Consider the following 15,805-nt stretch of genomic DNA (forward strand, 5'->3'; position numbering starts at 1 on the left):
CACGCTACATTCCCCTTGTTGCTTATATCGTTATGCGGTCCATTCTTCTGGGTTATACTATAATTGAGAAAGAACTGGCAAGACAAAATTCCATTCTTATATAAACCTTCTCCGTCTTTTATCCCCAATACAATGAAAAGATGATACCAGAGACCGGACTTCTCGTTCTAGAGGAGAGACACAACAGTCGAGTAAGGGGACAGAGATAAGTTGGCTGTAGTAGGAGTCGTTTAAATGAACCTGTATGAGAGGTCTATTTTCCTTCTAGGCACTCTTTCCCACCCCTCCAACTTGTAAACATTCCTCGATACATCATCGAGACATCCGAGAAGGAAAAGCAAGGAAGAAGGCTAACCTAGGCGAATCCATAGACGCAACCTCCCCCCCCGCCACCTTCGGCCACCACCCCCAGCGAACCACTCAGAACTATTCAATAGTCACATTGATGAAATGCTTGCTACAACTACCTACTAAGGGCTGTACGGTCTACTGCTGCTTTTGCAAGAGCAGCATGTTGCTAGGGTTTCCCAGCCACTTGAGTAGATTACTGAGCAGTATCGCTAAGTAGTTACGCTCCGCGCGAGTCAGCAGCCAGCGGTCAGCATCTCAGCACTCACCAACTAATAGTTGCCATCACCACCACCGCCACCAGAAGAAAAAGATATCCGACTTGCCTGTCTCTTTATGAACTGCATGTACCTCTTACGGGGCTCAGGGCTGTACATCCGAGGGAATCACACACAACAAGTTGGATAGACGTTGGCCGTGGCCACTTTTGGCGGCATGCACGCAGTCGTAAGCCCGGCCTTCTGGTTAATTACTTAGATCTTTGGTGGGGTTACTACGTTGGGGCACCGCTGCGCAGCAATTCATTAAAAAAGATACACATACGAGATAGGAACGTCATATTCATTCGACTTGAGGTAATCTAGTACATGATCCCGATGAGAAACAAGCATGGAAGCAAGAAAGGGGGAAGAAGTGAAACGAAAAGAGCAAAGAGACTGCCGTCCACCTGAACAAGCGCCACGATACATCCAAAGTGGAACGAAGGAAAGAAAGAAACTAAGAAGAATTGACACCCGAGATGGAGGGAATCCATCCATCCCTTCCAGTAGTAGAGTAGTATGTAGTAAGGTTGTTACGTATGTCATGGGAAAGGTCACTTTGGACTGACCAACTCCCCGAACGCGTGGAATGGGCTGATTCTTCATCATAAATTGGTGTCATAACTGGTTTTCTACATCAAAGATGGCAGGAGAAATAGGCGAAGCACCGGGGAATTAGGAAAAAGAAACAGGAGACGCATGAGCAGGACATGTTCTTGAGCTTGGCGATCTGATTCGTAACTTGGGCCTACCATTCGAATTCGCCTTGGCCTTTGTGGAAGACATATCTAAAACTAGTTAGCCGAGATCAACCCTCCAGATGAGACCGATCACTCACTCTTTGCCTCCAGTGGTCAGGATGCCGTCCTTCAGGGTACACTTCCACTTGTTCTTCACCCTTTGTACCTTGTCGTAGGTGCAAAGCATGACTTGACCCATAGACTCGTCGCCGTCGTGCTCGTCAGCAACAAGATCATCCGGGTCATCGAGATCAGAATTAATGGCATCTTCGTCATCTTCGTCTCTTTCATCATCACCACCTGGACCATCGAACTGGGCTTTGGGAACAGCCGAAGGTTGCGCTCCAGTTCCATCTACTGAATTAAGCGAAAGGCCACGTGCTGAAGATGTTTGTCGCTCTTCCAAAGGTAGCATAAGGCCTCCACCCTCCAACTGGAGCATGCGCTGTTTCAGGTGCTCCCGCAAGAGACGGTCGCCCTCTCCGTTCTGACGTTGCGCGGCTTCACGCCGTCGAGCGACCTCTGCCTTCCACTCAGAGAGTGCATCTCCAGCACCATCGGTTTGAGCGTTCCCCAAGGAAGGACGAGGGGCAGGTGGGTAGCCAGGCTCCTGCTTGATCTGGGGCGCCTGGCCATTCGGCAAATGCTGCATGTTTGGTGGGCGTGGCTGACCTGGCATGCCCATCGCTGCCTGCGACTGGGCTTGCAGCTGACTAACCGAAGTGGCAGCTGCGTCTCCATAGCGCTGACGGAGCATGTCGGCGGCCCGTTGTTGAGCAGACTGGGGGGCTGATCCACTGGGTGGCATCATCATGTTGCCGTTGTTGTTCACGGGCATCATCCCCGGCTGATTGTTGACCCCAGGCTCCGTCTTAATCGGCGGCAGGTGGCCCATGGGGCGAGGCGGGGCACCTACCGGGGCCGGAGCTTGCATGGGGGGAGCCGTGGTGGGCATGGACTGAGGAATGGGTTGTTGCGGAGGAGGAACATGTTGCTGTGGTGGATGAGGAGACGGAGCAGGACGAGGAGCGTTGGAAGGGACGGTGGCAGTGGGAGGGAGTATTTGTTGCTGGTTTTGGCTGGGAGGGGCTTGTTGCGGTGGTGGGGGATCCCAAGGGAAATGAGCGACGCCCAATGAAGATAGCTTCTTCTGCCAGCTCTGCGATAGAAAATGTCAGTGGATTGCGAATAAAATGATATCCAGAAATAATGAAGGGTTTGACCGAGACAGACTCCCAGCAAGGACAGCGCAGTAAGAATTAAAGAAGGGTGGTGAGGGGAGATTCGGGGTAAGAGGGAAGGAATGAGGAGGGAGAGGGAGTAAGTAGAAGGTGAAGGTGGGCTTGGCAGACTAGAGCGACGGGCGGGTAAAAGCGGCGCGGTATAAAAAGAGACTCAAAAGCCAGCAGTTCCCCCCAGCCGCGCATCCACTGCCCTTTCCCGCACCTCCTCTCGGGCCCCGCTTGGGAACCTCATCACACTTAACACCCCCCCCCTTCTGACACTGAGCAATCCATCCCCGTTTCCCGTGCTGTTCATCCAAAGAGAAATCATAAACTGGAATTATCACTCACTTTGCGCAAATCTAGAAGCGTCTGTTGATCCACTCCACTTTCTTCAAAGTCCACCTGAGAGCCATCGCAAACCTCCTGGATGACACGATCGAACACCGTGCCCTGTTGGCAGGTATCAGCCAACGACCTTCAAAGGAAAGGAATATATCTTTGTGAAAGTGTGGAGGTCGTGAGACTATTCAATGGCATGCAAGCATAGCCACCATACTCGACAAAGCTCACAATCCAGGTAGGGATAGATCGGATGGATACTCACCACCTGCTGGTTTGACATGGTCGCCGGGGCAGGACCTCGCAGAGGATCCTTGTCTGGGTTTAGGTGAAACGGAGAAGGAGTAGGAAGAGAATGAAGAATTGCTAAAGAGACGGTGGAACACGAGAAGTGGGATTCTAGAATATCACGACGGTAAGGCGTGGGTGAGAGAGTCGGCTTATCTGAGGTGAAGCGTCGCAGTCGCAGGCGTCGTTGGTAGTTTGCCAAGGGCTCATGCGACAGTCGTAACTCCAACGCCCGCTACAGTAACACGTCCTCACCGAGGTTGTCCTATCTTGTGAGAGTATCGTTTGCCTTGTCAGAACCAGTAAAAAGGTAGAAAAGCAAAGATGGAGTAGGAGCTTGAGTCAAGGGCCAGGCGGTGACAAGAAAGGTCAATGTGCCAGAGGGATGTGGTTGAGGTGAAAGTCGCTCTCCCCGGGCGAAATCCGCCTCTCTTCCCGCTTGCTTAGTCACCACTCCGCTAGTCCCGTCAAGGGTTATCCGGGGGAGTCCTTAAGATAAGTTACCGTTTCTTAGCAATCATCGCCACTGCATTCTTTTCAAGCAACTGTTTTTTCTTAAGAGACACTAAGAATAATACATATGTAGATAACTTCTAGCATACCTTAGGTAACTTCGTTGTATATCAAAACCACTCATTCTGGCAATCTCTTTCTACAGGGTTCTTCTCATCCTAATTGATGAATTAATGCCGAGGAAATGCCTAGCTAGCCTCTAGATAACTATTGGACTAGGTACCTACGGAGAACTAAGGTAAGGTAAGTCTGGCCAAAGAGGAGGCAGTCTCTTCTCCGTATAGAACTCACGCAAGCTACCTTAGTACTGTACCTAGCCTTCTAATATTAAGGTACTCGTGTAAACTGCTCCGCGGGGGGCTTTCCCGTATCTGGCAAGGTAGAGGAACCGCCGCGGGTTGCGGAGCCGCGAGCCGTATTGGGACAGCTCTCTCGTCCCTCTCCACTCTCCATCTACTAAGTCTTGATCTTTAGCGCAATGCTTCCAGTCTCAGATTCCCTGGCAGGGACACGCTATACTTGATATGTATGATACGGCAACGGGACTATTTACAAGATGTCTACCATGAAACGAAAACATGATGCTGTGCCCCATACTATGGTGCAGCGATTGACTCCACAGCCACGGCTATCATGCCAGAATTGTCGTCAAAAGAAATGGCGATGTGATCGCAAACACCCTTGCAACAACTGCAAGCTACGCAAGGTCTACTGCCAGTTTGACTCCGGACCAGATCCTCAAGATCTTCCGACTTACTCAGCAAGACATGGTACAGCTAGCAATTCACCTGCTGGCCCCGTGATCTCGCCGGTATCTGTATCCCAAACAGAAGGCGATACCGCACCAAGCCTCTACCCCAACAACGATGGATCCTTTGGCCTAGTGGATCGAATACGTAAGCTAGAAGAGGCGGTCTTTGGCAAAGGTTCGACCACACATGAAACGAATGTGAGTGATCAAGGCGCATCATTGTCTTCCGTACTTACTCCGGCACATAAACAGAGACCAGCTCCAATCGACCTAGGCTCCAGAACCTCTGGCTTTAGGGCCGATAATGTATGTACAGGTCATCAGATACTCCACAGCCCACACAGCTAGCTGAAATGTCGTTGGATACAGCATGGAAGAGGTGGAGGTGGCACTCCTTTCGCCAAGCTGTCTTCTTCAGCAGTACGAGAACAGATTGTCGAATTCGACGACTGCATGCAAGACCCGAGGCGCATCTTTGAATGTCTTCCCCCGGTGGAGCAAGCACGACAACTTTTCGACCAATTCGTACGAGCTATTCAACCGACTCTTGGTGTTCTCCATATACCGTCTGTGCGGGTTTTGATGGAGGAGACCTACCGGGATATATCTGAGGGCAAGGAACCGAACTTTACTGTGGTCATTCTGCTCTTGAGCATATATGCCGGCAGCACCCTTGTTGTGACATCCGAGCTCCTAGAAAGTCTCAAAGCAACAGAGAAAGAGGCTAGGATTGCCTTCGCCACTTTCACGCGCCTTGCTATGACTATGCTAGATTATCCTTCGCGACCCGTAGTCCCGTCAACTGTGGCTCTTCTCGCCATAACGACCCTATGTCACGTTCTGACACACGCAGACGGATTCTCCGATAAGATGCAGGCTCTCCGTATGCGCGCAATCTTCATGGCACGGTCAATGCAGATTCATCGTCTGGACTCTCCAAAAGGTCAGGAAGAGAGGAAGCGCACAGGGTACGAAATCGTTGAGATCGAGGTCCAGAGACGGATATGGTGGCATATTGTGTCATCCGACTGGTCAAGTCTATCATGGCTCATACTCAAACCTGTTGGCACTAACAGTTGTACAGGATAGTATCACTTTCTCAAGGGCCACAAGAGGGCTCATACCTACTACACCCAAAACACATGAGGGTTAATCTTCCAAGTAATGTTGATGACGAGTCCCTAGCGACCAGTGAGCCAGACTGCGGGTTGCCCCTTACCACCCCAACATCCATGTCCGTCTTCATCTTGCGTGTTCAGTTTGCCGAGATCTGCCGGCAGATTGTTGACGCCTTCTCCTCTATGTTCCTCGGAGAAAACGATCTACCCGAGTACGATATAGTCCTTGATCTAGACCGCAAACTGCACAATGTCCTCGATTCCATGCCGAATTTCCTTCGGCTGGACCCGGAACATGTCCAGCAGAGCCGTGAGATCATCACGGAGCGACCATACCTCGCCTGGCAGCGCATTGTCGGCCACTTAGGCATCTACACCCGCATCTGCCGCCTCCACCGTCCATATCATCGTGAAGCCTCAGTAAACCCTCGATTTGCGTATTCTCGCCAGGCGTGTCTCCACTTCGCTCAGCGGATCCTTGATCTCCGCCGCACAATGGACGAAGCCAGCTCTACCGTCGGCATGAAGCCCACTAATTATTGGATGGTCATGCAACATGTATTTTTCGCCGCAATGGTTCTAGCCTCGGACGTGTCAATGAACCCGGGCAGTCCCGGTGCGGACCGCAGGAAGCAGGACGTTTTAATAGCCTGCAAGATGCTAGAGCAATCGCAGCGCTTGTCAACGAGCCTAACCGGGGCGATTCGAAGGAATACTCAGACCCTAATGTCGATTCTCCAGAGCACGCAAAAGGAGCAACAACAGCCCCCGAGAGCCAATCCGGATGCGACGTCTCATGCTTTGCCGACGTCTCAAGGAGGTGCATTCAGTACATCTCCTAGTCGATTCTCACAAGGAGAGGCCACTTGGAGGGTAAGCGCTGCTGAAGCAGATGTGCAGCAACTCCACTTTTCCGATAATGCTCCCACTGCGGGGAACAATCACATGGCGTGGGACGCCACTTCTACTCAACCCGCTGGCGAGGAAAGCTGGGGTCAGTTGTGGTCTGATCTGTTCGCTGCAGCGCCAGAGATTGATGATATACAATGGGATCTCTTGTTGAACGACTGGGACTTGGCTATCGATACAGGATTCTGAGACGAGTAGGGCTATCTTACATGACGCAGTACTCGTAGCCTTCGGTGTTGAGTATGGCGGGGGCAGGTGCGAGGACCTAGGAAATGGTTATACGTTTCCAATCTATTGGGGATCAGGTGTTGGCCACTACCTACTAGGTAGCACATGTAGTACATCGACTCCATTTGATGAACCTCAGGTCTTATGGTGCGCTAGGAATAGCTTCAAGATCACCACTTCGAGAATCTTCTTTCCACTGGCATTCACACACCTACCGCTCTCATTTTTTTTTAGTTATGTATTCTGCTTCAGTGCATAGTACAGTGCACCATGCGAGCGAGGTAGTCCTCGCGGTGGTGGCAGCCCTCGTGGCCGTGGCAGCCCTCACGGCCCTCGCAGCTCTGGTTGATAAAGAAACGTATGGATCTTGTGGTGGAGATACGTCGGCTTGGCGATCTCGGACATCTCGGTAATCACAAAAGGTAATTTTTAAATTTGACCGTTTAGGAAGAATGAACACGTAAACGGGCTTGTCCCACCTGTACAAGAATGCATCTGGCTAGCATATAAGTTATTATTTTCTTTGGGAAGATGAGGAGGGCACCTGGTACAACAATTCTCTCCCCATATGTCATGACCAAAACACTGTGCACCCAGCATGGATGGTTCCGAGCTGGATTCTTTACATAAGTGCTTGTGTGTATCGTGCCTGCCTTCGACGCAGCTGCCGCCTTCATCATTGAAAAGTGGGTGTCGGCGTTATTGGGTTGAGTAGAGATACGGGCCGCCAGCACGGTGCAAAGACTCGGAGAACCCCGATGCGTCGGTTTTCGAGTTTGTTTCGGAAAGGGACCTTGAGATATCAGAGGGACTATAGCTGAGAGCATGCTCGCTTGTGCGAGCAAAAATATCCGAGGTGGAAGATGTCGACATCCTGTAAAGGTGCAAGACAAAAAACCAGTGATCAATGATCTACATGCACATAGTTAGAACGGCAGTAGAAGACATCATAGATCCGTTTGGGGATAGGTACCTACGGTGGTCTAATTCAACTGTCGGCCACTGCAGCCCAGTGTGAGTCATTCGCTATATCATTCCTATATCATCGTCATCATTCCTGTCTCATTATTCGGTGACACGCTTAGTATATATAAACGACCTCGCTTACAAGGGCTGCCACCGCCATGAGAACTCCCCTCCCCACAGAACGTCAAACCGGAGCAGCCTCAATAACACTATCCTCCAAACTTGCCGTATAAGTCTGGATACTCGTCGCCTTCAACTCGGCACTCTGCAGCAACTGATCCCACTGCTCCTGCGTTCGCTCCCGCGCCGCCAACATCGTCATCGTGAGGATATCCAGCTGCGCGGCCTGCCAATGCACGCCGGCATTTAGAAGCACCATGTCGTCAACCAAGATGATCGAGTCCTCCGCCATCGCCTCGATCGTGTTCTGGAGGATGATCCGCGCCTTGTTATCCGGCCAATCGTGGAAGATGTTCCGGAAGTAACAGAATTTCGCCCCTAAACCGTCACCAAGAGATTAGCTTTGGTCTGTCCTTCTCTCGTCCTTCGAAAGGAGGACGAGAAGGGAGAAAACCTACCTTTAATACCCTGCAGCTGGAAGAAATCCTGCTCCATCATCTCCACCCCCGCATGCTGGATGGCATGCTGCAGCGTCGGCGCCAGATCCTGGACGACGACGCGCCCTGCGAGATCGCGGTAGCGGTTCCGGAACGCGATGGCCTACTGCCTGAAGCCGCCTCCTACGTCGACGAAGAACACGCGCTCCGGGTGCAGGGCGGTGGGGTGCTCGCGGACGGGGTAGGCGTCGAGGAAGGTGGACATCCCAGCACAGTTGGTCGTGAGGTATTCCTGGAATAAAGCCAACTTTTCGGGCTGGGTTTGTAGCCAGAAGAAGGCAGGTTGGGTGGTGTTGAAGGCCCGTTGGAGGGCGGTGTTAGCGCTGTCCTTCGGATCAACGTAGTTGGTTTCCTTGAGGAAGGTTTGGAGGGATTAAATGGCTGGGTTCATTGTGTCGAAACTAGCCATTCCCATTAGTATAGTTGCGTGGTTGTGTACAGTACGTCTGTGCCAGGCAAGGTGATCAACTGACTAGTGGCAGATGGCGGCTTGGAAGCCTAACAGGGCAAAGGTGGAGGAGATGTTGGTGGAAGTGAAGGTGTCCTTTTCGGTCTCTTTGATGGCGCCGAATGACGCGAGGTAACGAAGCATGCGGCCTGATTCCATAGTTAATGGATCTCTTTTCTTCACATTCGTATCTCACGGCATCAGCTGGGTTCATCCAGGAAGATCAGATCTGCCCCAGTTTTGTCGCTCAGCTCACCGACAGCGAGAGGCTTCTCGCTCTCCACAAGGGAGCTGAATAGACTGAGGTCGATTCCGACCCGCAAGGCTGCCATTTGTAGGTTCTATCATATCATTCAGAGATTGATCAGTAAGTCTAATGGAAAGAGGGACACCACTTGATATGCTATACTGGACTTACGTAGAATGTGAAACGCTGAACCGTATCGTCCAGCTTCTCGATCGAGTTGCGCAACTCCTGCAGCGAGTCCAGGACATCCTTGCGATGCTTCCCGTCGCCTGCTCTGGGCGAGCGAGCGGACTTGCTGGAAGAGAGCTTCCATGGCTGGATTCTTAAATACTGAGCTATGCAGTAGAAATATGATTGAAAGTTGAGAGCCCTGAGCCAAGAAGAAGCCCTGCGGTCTGCTATGGAAGGCTTATATAGATCCCCCTTCTTCTTCTTCCCCCCCCACACCCTCAACACGCTAGTGACCGAAACGAGGCTCGAATGCGGTTAGCCATGCTGGCAAGGATTATAGTCCATAGTCTAATCAGAAGAGAGCTGAGAGAAGGGATGTTCAGCTTCAATAACCCTCGTTCCCCGATGCGATATTAGGGGTATCTCAGGTTCTTCTCCAAGCAGATAAACAAGTACGGTACAAATCACAGGACACGGGATTGAATACAACCACCCATCTGCATAGACTCAGGGCTCAGGACTCAGACTACCGGCAGGACGTTCCTTTCAGAGGTTTGCAACTCGATTGGTACAGTCTCTGCGTATCGGAGTATATATCATCAGTCCAAAAAGGAAAAGAACAGGGCTGAGGATCAGAAAAGAAAGGTGGCGGAAGGGAGAAGTTGGATGCCTTTTTATATCCCGCGGGGGAAAGCGTCACATGCTGCGGACACTGACTCACGGGGGTAATTACGTACATTGGTACATTGGTAGTAATGAATACGGACCTTGGAGTACTCCGTACTCCGGAAATTGACATATTAAGACTATGACACCGGCAGCAGTAATTCCAGTACCAGAGGTATTGAATTTCCATAGACAAAGGGGTAAGTAGAATATACATGCACCATCCAAATACTAATATAGAGGCCTGTCACGGCAGAGCCCCTACCTTAGCCTTCTTCTTCACAGATCAACTAACCTGGAGGTGGAGGAAAGATGCACAGGCCTCAAGGAGATCCTGCCAGATTATTGAAGGCGCGACTGGACGGGCTGGCCAAGATAGCACTCCTCCCTAAGTTTTACTCTGATGGAGACCTTGATTGAACGATATCCAAACAATGAAGCAGTAGAATCATGATTAAAAAGGTTTGTTATTGGTCACCAATTTCTATACAAGATCCGAAGCACTGAAGACAAGACAAACATCCTAAATCACAGCGCCTTGTCCTTCCAGTCACCGTCCGAACTCCATCACACCATTGAATATCCGCTGTACACAAAAAGAGAAACGCAAGTGGTATCGAGACAAACGCCGGTCTACGATATAGAACGCATCATGTTGAACATATAGTAAGCCCGAAAAGGAAAAGTGAGAAAGCAGGTGTCATCACAACTCTTCAAACCGGATCTACCGGATGGTCATGGACTTGGTCATCTGCGCCTTGCTGCCAATACCACCTTCGCGGGAAGCCGCGGCGCTGGTTCCCGGCTTGCGCTCGAAGATTTTCCAGAATTTCAAGCTCTCATCGGCGGCCGCGGTGGCGAGGAGTTGACCGTCGGGGCTCAAGCAACTGTGCAGCACACGAGTCTCGTGGGCAGGGATCTCCACATTCCGAACCAGAGTCGGGTAGCTCCAGATGCTGAGGGAGTTATCGGGAAAACCGCTTGAGCTGACAATCTCGCGGTAGTGGTTGCTCCACCGCAAGCTGGTGACCTGGGAGCCAGTGTCAATGCTATTGGTGCGTGCACCGGTGGTGGTGTTCCAGAAGTGGATATGGCGGTCATACGAGCCACCACCAGTGGCGAGCAAGTTCAACTGCCAGGGGCACCAACTGAGAGCCTTGACAGCGGCGCGGTGGTTGGTCTTGGTGAACTTGGGGGCACTGAGGGAGCGAGCATCCCAGATGTTGACCAAGTTGTCGTTGCCTCCCGTCGCGAGCTGAGCACCGTCGGGTCTCCACTCTAAGCCACAGACCTCCGAGGTGTGGGAGACCAGCTCGGCAACCTTGTGTTGGGCGATGCGGACATCGTGGTTGAAAACCAAACCACTGCGGGCGCCGGTGGAAAGAGTGTGCTTGGACCATCCCATAACGCCGACGCGGGAGTCGTGGCCGAACATGCTGCGAAGCTTGGTTCCTTCTTCAACATCCCAGATCTGCACCTCGCCGGTACCCAGGCCCACGCCAACGTACGCTCCATCCCCGCTCCACTTGACACTGCTCACATAAGTGTCAGAAGGTGCCTCCAACAAACAACTGACTGTTCCGGAGTCGGCGGACCAAACGTAAACATTACGCTCAAGGCCAATGGCGACCTGGTTGCCAGAGCTCCAGTCCAGAAGGTTAAGATAATAATCATCAAGCAGACCAGGAGCATCAAGAACACGCTCAGGGGCCGTCTGAACCCTTCTGCGGAATTGGGCGGATTGAGACTTGGCAGACTTAAGAGGACGATTGTACTGAGCGCGCAGATCAATAGGCTTGGAGGATTCAGGAGGCGGAGGCTTAAAGGCCAAAATACGGGTGTTCAAGTTCACTCCGCAAGCATCGGCAAGTGACGATTCGTAGGCAACAGCATCAGGCGCGGGCTTGGTGTAGGAGGTAGTAGACTCGCTGTCGTCGATTCCAAGGCTCTCAAGAGCTGCGGTAAGATCTTCTTCGCTTCCGCGGCCACCGATATCAAAAGCGCTTGCTGCGTTCGCCAGAACAGATGATCCCTCGCTGCTTGTGCTCTTTGGGCGCTGGCTCTCCTCGGGCTTGGCTGTTCCAGCAGTCACAAGTCCTTCGCTAGCCGTGCGGTTGGGAATGAATCGGTCGCCAGCGTTGTGCGCAATACGAACAGTAGTCTTTCCCGACCTCGTCGTCCGGGTCGTCCGGATCTCTTCTTTGCGGGCAACCTTCTCCCGAGGAACTTCCTTGCGGGTAACTTCCTTGCGGGTAACTTCCTTGCGGGTGACTTCTTTGCGTAGTCGCTCCTTGGACGGAGTCTGTGATGAAGAGGGTCCAGTACCCGTCAAAGCCCACTCAGATACTCCTAACTCAAGGTGTTTAGGGGACTTGCGAGGACGAGCGCGGGCGATGTTGGACTTGGGAGACTCCCGGTAGCTGCGGGAGGTGGAGAGGTTGGATTTGGGAGATTCGTGGTACTTGCGTGTCGGCTTGGAGACTGACTTGGCAAAGTATGAGGAGAGATTGCCGCCGTAGACAGACTTGCCAAACTCTTTGCCCGTCTCTCCAGCTCCGCATTGGGGAGTGAAAGGGGAGGAGTGGTTCGAGGCCACACTATCGCGTCTGCGCGGAGACGGCGTCAGGGGCATACGACCACCGGCAGTTTTTGTGGAGAAGATCCCATGGTGAGTCTTCACGGGGGTAGATACGGTCGGAGTAGCCATGTGGGTATATAGTTATTGTGCGAACAATGCAACGGGAGACCAGGTCTTCAAGCTCCGGTAGTGACGCCAATTGCAGTCGACTACTTACTGGCTTGGACTGACAGGCTGAAGAGGTCAAAAGTGAAAATGCAGTATAGAATACAGCAGAATATATAGCAGATAGCAGATAAACAAGCAAAATAGGAAGATGAAGAGGGAAGAGGAGGGAGGGAGATTTTTGAGATTCGAAGAGGAGGATCCAGGGGAGAGGAATAAATAAAGCGTATAGTTCTTCTTTCCCATGGCAACCACTGGTTACTGGAGGTACGACTGCGCTAGTCCGAATGCGGGATGGCGAACGCCTGACATGTGGCTTATCCCAATCAGGCATCGACCGGTCTTGCGGTGGCGGTCAGCGTCAACTTTTTCCGTCTCCAGACTTTCTTCGGAACTTTCCGTCTTCATCTTTGGGTGAAAAGTACTTCAACCGAACGGTGCTTGTTTCTCCGACTTATCAACGATGAGATTATGATTCAACCGAGTTGAGTTGACTTGACATTCACCTAGCAGTCAAAATCCCATCACTGCTGCTGAATAGTAGTGCTGTCTCTCACCCGCTCTTATCAGACCGAGGTCTCCTATCCTTATCGGTGCCCCGATGGCGCGGCAACCGTCCTCCACAATCGCTCGGAATAGTAACGCTTCTTCGTCCTCGGGCGACCCACTGCCTTGGCCCCAAATCGCCAGCCAGATGGCTTCCCTTCCACCTACAAGTACTTCTCAGAGATCACAGAATACTTTCCTTATGCCACCGAGTCCGAGTGGTAGTGGTGATCGTCGCGGGAGTGCGGACTACCGCCCGAGCATCCGCAAGGCACTGGGCCATGTGCCGGCGTGCCTGGTCAATGCGTCGGTGACGTATTGCAATAATGACCAGATCTACGCTTTCGGTGGCTTCGACCAGTACACCGATGAAGGTTGTCATTTTTCCATTCCATGTCGGATAGTTTGTGTCTCTATGCTAATCACTAAGTCTGGCTGAGGCAGTCTATAACCATGTTCTCCGCTTGAATCTGAGTACACTTCGCTGGGAATTGGTTGATAATTATGGGGATATCCCCGGTGTTCGCATGGGTTAGCTCCCCCGCACTTCGTTGGATGTTTCACAAAACGGCTGTACATACTTATGTTCTTTCATCACACACAGGTCATACGGCTACCCTGTACCAAGGCGACAAGTTGATTGTTTTCGGTGGAGAAAACGAACACCGCGAGTACCTTTCCGATGTTGTCATTCTCGACATCCCCACCTCGAACTGGACCCAGCCGGAAATCCGTGGACCAATCCCGCGAGGAAGGGCTCGCCATGCTGCGGTGATTTATGACGAGAAGCTATTCATCATTGGGGGCGTGACGGGCGAAAACAACGTTATTCTCGATGAGCTCTGCTACTTGGATCTGAAAACTTGGACCTGGTCTCGTACTTGGGCGTTCACCGCCCGCTTCGACCATATTGCCTGGGTCTGGGGCGGCCGTCTCTGGATCTTTGGAGGCCTGGACCCCAACATGGAACGGACAACGGATATCTGGTGGCTGGACCTCAAAGACATGCAATCTCTTGGAATGGCGACATCGCAAGGTACCGTGGAATCCCCAACGACCGCCAGCAGGATGACTTATAGTCCAGACACTATGTTTAGTAGCCCCCCGCAACAGCTTGCCGGCCGGTCCAGCAACTATGCAGCAAACTCTGGCAGCGTGCAGATCCGGACCCAGTCCAGGACCTCGACTCGACGAAAGCCGAATGCTCCCGGAGCCGTTTCGTGTCTGCGTTTCCAGTCTGGTCCCCATGTTCCCGCCCTTTTCTCTGGAACTCACTTTCAGTCGTACGCATCAGGAGTTCTCCTTGACCTAACCACGCCCTCCGAGACCGTCCGCACGTATGAATGCAACCTGTCCTCGTTGGAACTTGACTCGCTGCGCTGGCAGCGACTCGCCGATGGCCAAGAGATCTTCAAGCCTGGATTTAGATGGCACTACTGCACCGTCAATGCCAGTGGTACCAAAGCTTGGCTGCTTGGCTGTAGCCTCGACGCCGGAGCCAACCCAGGGACTAGCGATGAAAACCACATGAGCGAAGTGCTTTGCATTGATCTAGAAAGATACGGTTTGCTGGGCAATGAAATGTCTGCCTTTTCGCCTAACCCAAGCAGAATGCACATGGATGACCAGACCGGACCCATGCCCCTATCTGGTATAGGCCATGATCTCGCCGCCGTGTTTGATCAAACGCCCGAGTCTGGTAGTGGAGCTGACTTTGTCATTACTGCTAACCCCACCGATCACCTCGAAATGGATGATGCTTCGGAAGACAACTCTGATCCACAGGCTGAACCCGCGTTTCTCTCGCCCAACGCGGCCACCTCTCCACCCATTCATGTGCACCGGATCATCTTGCAGCTGCGGTGGCCGCACTTCAAGAGACTCTACTCCGCCCAAATGGCCGAGTACCACTCGAAGCGGATGCACATCCCTGAGCCCTACTCGGTTGTTCGTGCCTTCATATACTACCTGTATACAGATAGCATTGCGGGGCACCCGGAGTATTGTTCCGACATCATCGACGTAGCCGGGATGCTGGTGATGGCTAACCTGTACGACATGCCCAAGCTGCGCCTGCTATGTGTCAACCGCTTGAGTCGAGAGCTCGATGTGGAAAACGCAGCGATCATTTGGGAGCGGGCGGGTCGAACGAACGAGTCATGGCTGATGCGGCGTGCGGCTCAGTTCTGTCTCAGCCACTGGGGCCGCGTTGTCCGTACTGACGGGTTCAAGTCTCTCAGTCGTCAGAGCATCATCGATCTCTGCGAAGTGGTTGATATGGAGGGTCGCATTATCGCGGGGCCGGAATTGGAGCTGGTTGGGTCGCTGGGCGAGGGGCTACACAAGGACCTGAAGCCATCCCAGCTGCTGGGTGGTGGGGTTGCCACTGAGAATGTGGATGATCTCGAAGGTGAAGACATGGACACAATGGAGATTATCTAGCATTCAGTTTGGTCGCAGTTCGACAAGGCGTTATGATCTGGAGGTTGTTTTTATCACGATTTACTTCTTGTGACCTATTATTCTATTACTCTTTCGGCTACTTGGCACGGCGCTTGTGATGCGATCGGGATGGAAGGAGCATCTTACTAGGAGTTTTCAGACTGATAGTGATTATGTTATTGTTACTTAGTATTCAAAAGAGCTATGCATGCTTATTCTGGATGTTTTGGAATGGGGGC

At 52.1% G+C, this 15,805-nt stretch overlaps 6 protein-coding genes across 6 annotated transcripts; 2 read left to right on the forward strand and 4 right to left on the reverse strand.

Annotated features, from left to right (window-relative positions):
* Nucleotides 1-782: 782 nt before the first annotated feature.
* BO95DRAFT_196104 (uncharacterized protein) lies at nucleotides 783-1,330 on the reverse strand. Its single transcript, XM_025580993.1, has one exon. The coding sequence runs from the start codon at nucleotides 1,215-1,217 to the stop codon at nucleotides 873-875; it is 345 nt and encodes a 114-aa protein (XP_025446778.1). The 5' UTR covers nucleotides 1,218-1,330; the 3' UTR covers nucleotides 783-872.
* Nucleotides 898-3,586, reverse strand: BO95DRAFT_438615 (transcription initiation factor IIA large subunit). Its single transcript, XM_025585555.1, has 4 exons — nucleotides 3,179-3,586; nucleotides 2,923-3,024; nucleotides 1,447-2,507; nucleotides 898-1,396 (listed from the first exon to the last, which is right to left on the reverse strand). The coding sequence occupies exons 1-4, from the start codon at nucleotides 3,194-3,196 to the stop codon at nucleotides 1,357-1,359; spliced, it is 1,221 nt and encodes a 406-aa protein (XP_025446779.1). The 5' UTR covers nucleotides 3,197-3,586; the 3' UTR covers nucleotides 898-1,356.
* Nucleotides 3,587-4,855: 1,269 nt separating this feature from the next.
* BO95DRAFT_352346 (fungal specific transcription factor domain-containing protein) lies at nucleotides 4,856-6,681 on the forward strand (the record flags this gene model as incomplete). Its single annotated transcript, XM_025582127.1, has 2 exons — nucleotides 4,856-5,501; nucleotides 5,555-6,681. Coding segments are annotated over 2 exons (1,773 nt in total), but the record flags the coding sequence as incomplete, so codon positions are not given.
* Nucleotides 6,682-7,870: 1,189 nt separating this feature from the next.
* Nucleotides 7,871-9,492, reverse strand: BO95DRAFT_449601 (S-adenosyl-L-methionine-dependent methyltransferase; the record flags this gene model as incomplete). Its single annotated transcript, XM_025587958.1, has 7 exons — nucleotides 7,871-8,184; nucleotides 8,265-8,406; nucleotides 8,431-8,626; nucleotides 8,777-8,900; nucleotides 9,008-9,092; nucleotides 9,170-9,293; nucleotides 9,464-9,492. 7 exons carry the CDS (start codon nucleotides 9,490-9,492, stop codon nucleotides 7,871-7,873), a joined length of 1,014 nt encoding a protein of 337 aa, XP_025446781.1.
* Nucleotides 9,493-10,294: 802 nt separating this feature from the next.
* Nucleotides 10,295-12,749, reverse strand: BO95DRAFT_438620 (WD40 repeat domain-containing protein). The gene has a single exon (XM_025585556.1). The coding sequence runs from the start codon at nucleotides 12,540-12,542 to the stop codon at nucleotides 10,560-10,562; it is 1,983 nt and encodes a 660-aa protein (XP_025446782.1). The 5' UTR covers nucleotides 12,543-12,749; the 3' UTR covers nucleotides 10,295-10,559.
* Nucleotides 12,750-12,996: 247 nt separating this feature from the next.
* On the forward strand, nucleotides 12,997-15,779 carry BO95DRAFT_438621 (Kelch motif domain protein). Its single transcript, XM_025585557.1, has 3 exons — nucleotides 12,997-13,498; nucleotides 13,569-13,655; nucleotides 13,729-15,779. Exons 1-3 carry the CDS (start codon nucleotides 13,327-13,329, stop codon nucleotides 15,564-15,566), a joined length of 2,097 nt encoding a protein of 698 aa, XP_025446783.1. The 5' UTR covers nucleotides 12,997-13,326; the 3' UTR covers nucleotides 15,567-15,779.
* Nucleotides 15,780-15,805: the final 26 nt, after the last annotated feature.

The sequence above is a fragment of the Aspergillus brunneoviolaceus genome (assembly GCF_003184695.1).
Source record: "Aspergillus brunneoviolaceus CBS 621.78 unplaced genomic scaffold BO95scaffold_5, whole genome shotgun sequence".
Taxonomy (NCBI): Eukaryota; Fungi; Ascomycota; class Eurotiomycetes; order Eurotiales; family Aspergillaceae; genus Aspergillus; species Aspergillus brunneoviolaceus.

Coding starts and splice junctions, on each gene's coding strand:
- BO95DRAFT_196104 (XM_025580993.1), bottom strand. CDS start 1,217: ATGATGAAGAATCAGCCCATTCCACGCGTTCGGGGAGTTGGTCAGTCC.
- BO95DRAFT_438620 (XM_025585556.1), bottom strand. CDS start 12,542: ATGGCTACTCCGACCGTATCTACCCCCGTGAAGACTCACCATGGGATC.
- BO95DRAFT_438621 (XM_025585557.1), top strand. CDS start 13,327: ATGCCACCGAGTCCGAGTGGTAGTGGTGATCGTCGCGGGAGTGCGGAC. Junction 13,499..13,568: donor CGACCAGTACACCGATGAAG/GTTGTCATTTTT, acceptor TGGCTGAGGCAG/TCTATAACCATGTTCTCCGC. Junction 13,656..13,728: donor TATCCCCGGTGTTCGCATGG/GTTAGCTCCCCC, acceptor CATCACACACAG/GTCATACGGCTACCCTGTAC.
- BO95DRAFT_438615 (XM_025585555.1), bottom strand. Junction 2,508..2,922: donor CGCTTCTAGATTTGCGCAAA/GTGAGTGATAAT, acceptor TTTCTATCGCAG/AGCTGGCAGAAGAAGCTATC. Junction 1,397..1,446: donor CTGACCACTGGAGGCAAAGA/GTGAGTGATCGG, acceptor AACTAGTTTTAG/ATATGTCTTCCACAAAGGCC.